This window comes from Pleurodeles waltl, chromosome 6, assembly GCF_031143425.1.
Source record: "Pleurodeles waltl isolate 20211129_DDA chromosome 6, aPleWal1.hap1.20221129, whole genome shotgun sequence".
Taxonomy (NCBI): domain Eukaryota; kingdom Metazoa; phylum Chordata; class Amphibia; order Caudata; family Salamandridae; genus Pleurodeles; species Pleurodeles waltl.
Window position 1 is genome coordinate 397540497 of NC_090445.1, and position 10631 is coordinate 397551127.

The 10631-nt window shown below is 45.5% G+C and overlaps 1 protein-coding gene across 1 annotated transcript; it reads left to right on the forward strand.

The window, feature by feature from the left end:
• Positions 1-9482: 9482 nt before the first annotated feature.
• Positions 9483-10430, forward strand: LOC138301592 (olfactory receptor 6B1-like). Its single transcript, XM_069242109.1, has one exon. The coding sequence runs from the start codon at positions 9483-9485 to the stop codon at positions 10428-10430; it is 948 nt and encodes a 315-aa protein (XP_069098210.1).
• Positions 10431-10631: the final 201 nt, after the last annotated feature.

Consider the following 10631-nt stretch of genomic DNA (forward strand, 5'->3'; position numbering starts at 1 on the left):
CCTGCCTGAAACTTGTGAAGGCCAATTTATTTGAGCCTTCTGTCACCTAGATGGTGAATGGCTCTAAAAGAGGTGTAAAAAAGGTTTCCAGAGCAATGACAGAGGACTGTGTGTGGGGAGGTGTTTTTGTTCCTTTGCCAGGATGACTGTTTGAGCTGGACGCTGGGACTTAATTCACTTCATAGGTACCTCACCTGTCACAAGCAGATGTCCGATGAAACCTAGACAGCCTCCTTCTTTTGTCCTCCCACTCAGGCAAGCACGGAACTCAGCAGGGAAGATCTGCTCCAGAACTGGCTTGGAATGATTACAGAGGAGGTGCTGCTCATTACCCTGGTCACAGCTTTGGGAGAGCACACAGGCTCTGCACAGAGAGAAGATGGTATCATCATTTTGGAATAAGGAGTGAGGGACACTGTGGGATTGATCCCAGTAGAGCAGGCATGATTTACAGCAGAGTTACCCCCATCCATAAGCTAGTGTCAGGCATTAACGCGGCATCCCCTGGCACCTTCCTAAGAACATTACTGGACCTAAGGAAGAACAGAAGTGGAAGGAACTGGTATCCGTGACCTGAAAGGAGCCTTGAAGAACAGGACCTGCTCTCTCTTTTGCTCAGGTCATAGACATAGATTGCAAGTGTCAGAAGGCTGACTTCCTGTTCAAGCTAAAATGGTACAGCAAGCTACAAGAGGATTTTTCTGAAGCTATCCAACTGACTAGTTCCAAGTGGATTTGACCTGGACCCTACCAATGGCCTTTGCTGCAGTGAGTCCTGGACCCCAAGTACTGTTCCTGAGGTCATGGAACACTTGAATATGTCTGGCTGGACTTTTCCTTCAACTTCTGAAAACGTAGAACGTAGCACCTTTTTTAACTCCAAGACCTCCTGAGGACCAGGACAAACTTACCAAGCCGATCTGCTCAAGGTACGTGGCGGCTGGGCTGAAGATGCAGGTATTCCCAATCTGAGCTGGAGACCTTTTTGGCTACAGCCTGCTTCTTTGCCCAACTGAACATATTTGACCTTCATTTTTTCAACTAAGCCCCAACAGGTCAAACTTGTTTTCTGTATCTGACTTATGGTGTATTATGGTTGGCCTGAAATCAGGCCTAGGTCCTGGTCCACTACGCTCAGTTGATTGCAGTTGCCACATGAAGATTGTTGGAGCTTGTTTATTTAAAATGCTAGAATTACAAATCCATATCTCCAGCTCCCCTTTTTGCATTTGTTATTGTTTTGGTTTAATTTTTTTCACATTGTTTTTATTGGAATTTTGTAACAGGCACATCTTTAATTGTAACATTGCCAGACAAATAGGTCATAAATAAATTAATTAATGAATAGAAATTAGTCAGTACCATTCAATAAGATCTAGAGTCAGACACATATCTGTATATGTATACATCATAAGTAACGTAATGACAACAATAGAAATAATATTGTTTCTTCTAGCAAGAAATAAAATCATACACAGTTTCTGTCATATTTCTCATTGATCAGGGGTGCCTCAAGTAAACAAAAGAACAAACAAAAAACATGTATAACCTTCAAACATTTAGGATTGTTGTCAAATGGAGCAGGAATTGGCAGAGTTGGGGAGCAGCCTGTCGTGGGAAGCAGCTAGTAAGTGTCATAGTTGCGCTATATAGCATGGAGGGAAGTGGCAGTGCCACGTTTAGAAAAGGTGCATTACTCGTATGCGGTAAGGACAAGAGAAAAGTGGCAAGCGGAGAGAGGCAACCACACTGACCTACTCAGTGAACTTCTTTGCCACCTCTTAGCTCCACCGGCAAGTAAGCCGTTCTGTTCCTCTGAACTCTGACCTCTGGCAAGAGTTCGAGGACTTCCTCCACCCGCAGGCTTCTGCCTGCGCCTCATCCCTGGGGTCCACTTGGAGAGCTCTGCTCTTTTACTGGGCTACCCTGTGCCTCTTTTCTCTTTTTTTCCTCTTTTTTTTCCTCTTTTGCCTCTGTTCATTCTTTGTGTGCTTTTCCTTCCGTGTTCTGTTCCTTTTGTGTTCCTTTTGTGTCTTGCGCTTTCTGAGTTTCATTCTCTCCTCCCTGTTTTTCTCCCCTTACTCCACTCTCTCTCTCTCTCTCTTGCTCTCCACTTCTCTCACTCCCCTGCCGCTGCTGCCCTTGCGGCCCCTCCCCCTCCTCTCTTTCGTGCTCTATCCCCGCCGGTGCTGCCCCCGCAGCCCGCCCCCTTTTTTCGTACCGTTTTCCACTCCTGCCTCCCAGCTTTCCTCTCCCCCCTATTTTATGGTGCCCGCTGGCGCGCCGAAGGGGTGCCTAAGGCAAGCCTGTCTATGACCTGAACGCGATCAGCACCAGGACCCCTGGTCCTGCCACCTGCCGCCTCTACACAGCAGATGAACTCATCGTACTCAACCCAGGACGCAACAACAACTGCAAGCAAGCAGCTCCAGGCAACACACATGGTCTCTTCAGCTGCCTCCACTGCCGTCAAACCTGCATCACCACCAAGACCCGGGACCCAGCACAACCCACCCACAACAACTCACCGACCCTGAAACCCCTGAAGTGCATCCTCCTCAACGTCTGCTCCCTCCAAAGCACGCCACCGAAATATGGGACCTTCTCAATAGCATCACCCCAGACATCGAATTCCTCACTGAGACCTGGACCAACAACACCTCAGGCCCAGATATCGACATCTTCATCCCTCAGGGGTACAAAATCACCTGGAAAGATCACCCCAGCTGCCCTGGGGGGGAATCGCCATCATCCACAGGTCCAACCTCCGCCTGAACACACACTCCGAAGTCTCCAAAGAAGCCGCTAACCTGATGGAACACCTCCACTTCAAGCTACACATCAGCCCGACATCCACCATTAGAGGAACCATCATCTACCACCCTGCCGGACCCCACACACCTTTCGCCGACTCCATCACGGACGTCATCTCTGCACAAGCCATCGCAGCCACCAACTACACCCTGCTGGAAAGCCTCAACTTCCACCATAAGAAACCACAAGACCCCAACACCGCATCCCTCCTACATAACCTCCACAACATAGGACTTCGACAGATCGTGACAGAGCCAACACACTCAGCAGGACTTCACTACAGGAGCCTCCACTACTTTCAGCCACACCACGGAACTCCCATGGACAGATCACTGAGGCATCCACTTCACCTTCAACTCACCCACATTCACCAGACCCGAACTCCAGCCATCACATAGACACTGGACAAAAATAACCGACAATCAGCTCACCGCCGCGCTCACCATCGCCGCACCCACCATCGCACGCAACGATGACCCAAACACTGCAGCACAAACCTTCCACAAGTGGATCACAGACTGCGCAAACACCATAGCCGCCCTCAAAAAGAACAACAACACCCACGGAAAGAGAGCCAGCTGGTTCACCCCCGAACTACTGAAATCAAGACGCACCTGTTGCCGCCTTGAGAAAATCTGTGGAAACACTAAGGCCCTCATTATGAACATGGCGGGCCGAACCGCCACATAATGAACAGGTTGACGGCCGCCAGTGGCAGCCGTCACCCATCGCCATGCTCCCGCCGCCAGGCAGCCTGGCGGCGGGATGAAACACCATCCACCAGGGTAGCTGCGCTAGCCTGCGGATAATGTTTCATATGCCGCCAGCCATAAGGCTGGCGGAGGGGGTGTCCCGGGGCATCCCTGGGGGCCGCTGCACATGGGCAGCGCAGGGGCCCCCGTGCAGGCCCCCGTCGCGCATGTCACTGCCCAATTTACGGGCAGTGACATGAGCAACGGGTGCTGCTGCACCCGCCGTACACCAACATTGGCGGCGGCTCCTAATGGAGCTGCCCTCAATGTTATGGCCGTGTTCCCTGCCAGGCGGGTGGGCGTAAACACTGTCTCCGCCCGTCAGCCTGGCGGGGAAAACATTATACGGCCGGCAGGTTCCACTGAAGATACATTGAAAACCATGAAGTCCATACACTCCGGGGCCCCAATGGATCCATGCCCCCATCATGTCTTCAACAGAGCTACAGACACCATCAAGCTCCGCCTCACCATCAACTGCTCACTACCTGCCGCCACCCTCCCTGAGAACTGGAAATATGCTGAGATAAACCCCCTCCTCAAGAAGCCCTTGGCTGACCCCACCGACCTGAAAAACTTCAGGCCCATCTCCCTACTTCCATTTCCTGTGAAAGTCATAGAAAAAGCAGTCAACAGCCAAATCACCACGTTTTTAGAAAGCCACAACATCCTCGACATCTCCCAATCTGGACTCAGGTCAAACCACAACACCGAAACGGCCCTCTTGTCCACAAAAGATGACATTCACTCCCTACTGAACAAGGGAGAGATGGCGGCACTCATCCTACTGGATCTCTTCCCAGTGTTCGACACAGTCTCCCATCACACCCTGATAAGAAGACTCCACAAAGCCGGCATTAGAGACAAGGGTCTCGACTGGATCTAATTCTTCCTCTCCGGCAGAATGCAGCAAGTGAGACTCACCCCCTTCCTCACAGAACCCACACCAACCGCCAGCGGAGTGCCCCAAGGATCCTCCCTTAGCCCCACACTGTTCAACATCTACATGGCTTCAGCATGAACCATCAGATCAACTCACTCACCTCCACCTGCTTCTGCATCCTCTGCCTCCTACGCAAGACCTTCAGATATATCCCCCTCGAGCATAGAAAGGCCATCACACATGCCCTCATCACCAGCAGACTGGACTACAGCAACACACTCTATGCCAGAATCAACAAAAAACTCACAAGCAAATTGCAAAACATCCAGAACACCTCCACAAGATTGATCCTTGACCTTCTCCGACACTGCCACATCTCACAACACCTACACACACTGCACTGGCTTCCCACTGAGAAAAGAATGACTTTCAAAATCCTCCCCTACGCACACAAAGCCCTCCACAACACCATACCTGCCTACCTTAACCAGCGACTCAAATTCCATGTACCCCACATGACCCTACGCTCAGCCGAGCTCTCTCTCACAGAAGTACCCTGCATCAGGAAAACCAGAACAAGAGGACGCTCTTTCTCCTACCTGGCCACCACCACCTGAAACGCCCTACCCATCCGCATTAGACAAACCACCTCCCTCTCCAGCTTCAGGAAGGAACTGAGAACATGCCTTTTTTTAATCCTCCCCAAGTACTCGCTAACCCCCCCCCAACGCCTTGAGACCCTAACGGGTGAGTAGGTGCGCTTTATAAACTCTGATTGATTGATTGATTGAGCCTCTTGAAAGTCAAGTGGGCCCCAAATAAAATTAAAGCCCATTCGGGCATCCATTATATCTGTCATATGTTCCATCGTAAGAGTTTGCCAGAGATGGGTATGCCATTGGAACATAGAAGGAGCCTTGGGTTTCTTCCAAGCTGCAGATAATGCCATTTTGGATACCCCTAAGCACAACCACATGATAGAGCGATTGCTGATTGTTTGGTATTTTAGGGTTAGAAATCAAAGGGTTTCATTTTTTTATTAAATTGTTCTCAATTTTTCTAAATCAGTTTGGGATTTTAATTGTGTTATTGGTACTCCATAAATACTTCACACGTTGCCCTAATTAAGCCTGTATACTTTATGCTTTTGCTACCAGAAAGTTGAGGTCAGATTAATTTTGTGCCTTTGAATGTTAACCCTAAAAGGGATTGTGTTATTATTAAAGTTTCAACCAACAATTGTTGTTCAAGGGTTATTTACTCTTTCTACACTCTTATGGCCCTAAAACGTAAATAAAATAGTGTGTCTGGTTTTGCTTATCCAAGTTGTATTCTCCTGGTGTGTGGGTGCCATATTGAAAATGTATTTTCTAAATTGGTTTGTTATTTCTTAAGGATTGTGTTCTTTACTTTAAAATTGCAGGTAGGTTTGACTGTAACAGACTCTTCTGTGGTGATTGTCTGTTGTTTGTGCCATAACCTCTAGAGGTTGAGAAGAGATTCTCTAAGAACTGTGTTTTTGCCTATCCGTATTGTGTTTATTAAACTATAGGGGGCACCCAGGCCCAAACTTGTAATCTGTTTCTATCACTCTAAAAGGTCCATTAATGATGGATGGGTCATTGGTGAATAGATTACAGAAATCCTTCAACTTTTCACAGTAGGGAGCAATAAAATGCTTGAAGAACCAGTCTTCATACTAGGTGATGATAGTTTCATTACATTTGCATGTGCTGTACTAAGGGGTCCAGTGTTCAGCTGAAAAGAAGGAGTGAATTCCAGGCAACTGAGATAGAGAGCTGAAGAGGGAGTTAATGTCATTTTTGCTGATTCCTTAACGTTGCTGCAAAACTGGGGGTGAAAGCTATGGCAATTTCATGAACATTATCACGGCCGCATCTCCAGTGACTCACTGATTTACCAGCCCTGTAAAATTAAGAAGGTTTACCAGCCCTGTAAAATTAAGAAGGTGTAAAGATGTCCATGCATGGTGGTCTAAAATGTTTTCTAAGTATTGAAGAGAGTTGTCTTGAACCTGTGCTTTAGCATTTTTTCAGAACTGGTAGACTCAGTCTCCTGCTGCTCCAAAAGGCTGTAAGAGGTTGGGGTCCAGTTAGACAAATCTGATTGCTTTAAGTAGCATCTTACTGGTGGATAGTGCATGCATCAGCACTCTAGAAGACCAGCTGCAATAGGACATTTCTTGAAGACCTGAAAGCAGAGTTTTCAGATCCCCCCCCCCACTCTTGGAATTAGTGTAGTATGTAGAGCCAGACCTTTCTTCAAGGTAGCAGGTCTACCAGACCTTGTTCAAAATTTTTCACTTTTACTCCTGTAAGAAAGGACAACCTGCCAAGACTACTCGCAAAAGATACAGCCTCAGTGTCATCATTGTGCTTGTCTTATATTTCTCACCCTTTTCACTGAGGGCATGATTCACAAAAATAAACCTAAACATTTGTGTAAGTGTACGATTTTTTGCAATTCACAAAGCAATGTTACTATAGTATCTTTACTACTCGTAGGAGAGACTCCACACATAAAACTGTAGACAGTTGTAAAGATAATATTCATACATTTGTTTTGTTAATCGCAAAAAATTGTAAACTTACACAAAAGTGTAAGTTAACCTTTGCAATTGAGGCCCTGAAAGTCTAAAGCAATAGCATGATTGTATACTCAACAAATAGCTCTCCTGGAGCCCTTTTTGCCCAGAGGCTCCACATTACCTTAGATGAAATATTACCACGTCATGAATTAGGTTTTAGTGTGTACTTACGAAATTTCTGGTAGACCAACTAATTACTACAGTCTTACTGTGCTGGGCCTCTGTGGATTAATTCACTCGTTCTGTATGTTCCAAAGGATCACAATGAATGTTTTTTTTTATTAGAAGAGTTTATACATCATACAAGTAAAGAGATAGTAAATAAAGCTAGCAGCATCATTATATTGAAATATTATACAATCCCCATAAAACAATATTGCACATGGACCGGAATCTCAAATCACACTGTCCTAGTGTTATACAATTCTTCCTCCTCAGGTCATTATAAATCTGCTGCTGTATGCCCAAACCCAAAGTTTCCCCAAGGCTGGACAATTTCTTAAAGGATCTGAATCTAAGCACAGAGCTATTCTCTAATTCTTTCGTTTTTAACATTTTAGCCCACCATTGTGCGTATGTTGGGACCAGTACAAATTGGCAATTTTGAAAACAATCGATCTAGCTACAAGTGCGTATATAAGCAATCTTTTCTGCTGAAGAGGTGTTAATGTCAGGAGGATATCCCAAAACTACTATATAAATATTAATAGGCTGATCTAACCCCAAAGTGCGTGAACAGTGCATCTGAATCTCTACCCAAAAAGAGATTATTTGAGGACAGCCTCAGATAATATGGGTGTAAGTAGCTTCTGAATGTTATTTTGAATGGCTTTCAATCAATTTACAAAATATTCTTTATTTCTGTGAATTTCCTATTTTTAACATGTTGCCTTTTAACTAACTTTATTTTGACCATTTAGGTTCTCTATTTGTTATAGTTGTTAAGATATTTTTTGAATGCATATGTTATGCACATGTTCTGAGAATACCTTACTGTGTGTCTCAAGGTAGTAAGGTTAAGGACGTGATTCATCACAGAAACCAATTGCCCTTTGATTGTGGGATTGTTAAGGCCTTGTGAGAGTTCAGCCACAGCTCGCAACAGAGGAGTGAAGCCTCTTGTACTAGAGCCTATGTCTCTGATGACATCCCCTGCCACTGCCATATCACAGCCCACCTGAGAGACCCACATTGGTTCCCCGTCAACAAGAGACTCACCTCCAAACTCCTCACCCAAACTCACAAGGCACTGCACAACACCGGACCAGAGTACCTCAACAGACGGCTCTCCTTCTACACCCGACCCGACAGTTTTGATCCGCCGACCTTGCCCTTGCCACCATCCCACGCATCCTCAGTACAACCACCAGCAGCAGATCGTTCTCGCACCTCACCGCCATGATGTGGAACACTCTTCCCACCCATCTGCGTCAGCCAAGGACCTCCTTACCTACAGGAGACATCTCAAGACATGGCTGTTTGAGCAGTAGCAGCTCCCCCAGCGCCTTGAGACCCTAACGGGTGAGTAGTGTGCTTTACAAATTCCCTGACTGATTGATTGATTGACTCTCTACACATATCATAACTAATGTGCATAACAAACGCACATCATGCATGGACCCATTCCTTAAATACCATAATACATGCACATTAACTTACATGTACAGCATGATACATGAAAGGCGCAAGTATGCACCATTAAGCAATCACCCATTCGCAGATCTGCGCTACAGGCCATCATACATAAAGGAAATGTTTCTTCTGTCGACGAAGGTGAATAACTTACCTTCTGGGATCTTTAATAACATGTTAGAAAGAGAATATATGGCTGTGCTGCAAAAGTTTTAGCATGGAAGATTCAGTTGTTATATTGGAAACAGGATACAAAAAAGCTCCTACTTCGAGGTGGAATAAGGCCCAGCGCAATTTATAGAGTGGAATTGGGCGCAGGGACAGTACATTTATTACTGCAGAGCGAACAACTGAACTCAGGAAGTAGTGCGTGGCAGCAATGAGTGTAAGTACGATTTCAGGGCACAACGGGCAATACTTGGAGAGAAGCCAACTGGGCTAAACAAAAGGACTGTATGCTGAATACAGCATGAAACAGGAGAATGTTTTGTGAAACGTTAAAACCAGTGCAGTTTTCACATAAGCAGAAAAGGAATGCGTACAATAGAATAATGTTCAGGGAATCGTTTATAGAGCGCAAGAGAGCTCATGGTAATATGGATAGCAGAGTAAGGTCTGGGGATGAGAAATGCGTGACAGTAAACATCAGGTTGCAGGTTTGCAGGTCCTTCTTTACGTTTTCTCCAAGTTCCTGCAACTTTTTACACCTTCAAGCGAAATGTCCCCCCTTATCAGAAACCTCTCAGTCAGTCCTATTCTCTCTCCTCACAGATTCTGAAAAGCCACAGCACTCATGGAAAAAGGAAACGTGACCACAGTCAAGGATTTTATTCTCAGTGGATTCCCAGCTCAAATCCAATTTAAAGGTGCATTTTTTTGTCTATTTCTTGTATTCTACATTCTGACGGTGATGGAAAACATCATCATTATCGCCATGATCAGAGCAAACCGAAACCTCCACAAACCAATGTATTTCTTCTTGAGCAACCTGGCTTTTCTGGAATTGTGCTACATCTCGACTACGGTCCCTAACCTACTGGCCAATCTGGCCACTGCGAATAAACACATCTCCTTTGAAAGCTGCATGACCCAACTGTTTTTTTTCATTTCCCTGCTGTGCACAGAATGTGTCCTTCTAGCTGTCATGGCGTTGGACCGCTATGTTGCTATTTGCCACCCTTTGCGCTACCCAACCATTATGTGCAGCTCTCTTTGCATGCAGTTGGCGGCTGGCACCTGGTTAAGTGGGTTCCTTATCACAGCCATCAAAGTTGCCATTATTTCGCGCTTAGAATTCTGTGGTTCAAACATAATTAATCATTTTTTCTGCGATGTCTCCCCCGTGCTGAATCTGGCATGTATCGACATGTCTTTGGCCGAATTGGTGGATTTCATTATCGCACTGATCATTTTGATCATCCCACTACTTGTAACTGTTGTATCATATCTGTGCATTATTTTGACAATTCTTAAAATCCCCACCACTACAGGCAGATGGAAGGCATTTTCTACCTGTGCCTCACATCTCTCTGTTGTTAGCATATTTTTCACTTCCACGCTCTTCATATATGCTCGGCCAAAAAAGATAAGTTCTTTTGAAATGAATAAACTAATATCCACAGTGTATGCTGTCATTACTCCTATGGTGAACCCAATAATCTACTGCCTGAGGAATAAAGAGATGAAACTTATTTTACAGAAAACGTTTAGGCTCAAGAGCTCATCTTCTCAAACTACTTAACATTTAAATATGCAGTGTACTTTGAAGCATACTTTTTTGAAAAGTTTACGTGAACAACATCCTTCCTCATTAAGACTTTGGGACATTTCCATTGAAATACCCAATCATTTCTAAGTACAAGGAAACATTTTAAAACTGTGGAACACGGAGGATGATTCTAGCACGGTCAATGAAAGGACGTGAGTCCGCTGAAAGGAAGGA

Bases quoted from the DNA above. Each gene is read 5' to 3' on its own strand.
- LOC138301592 (XM_069242109.1), top strand. From the start codon at position 9,483: ATGGAAAAAGGAAACGTGACCACAGTCAAGGATTTTATTCTCAGTGGA.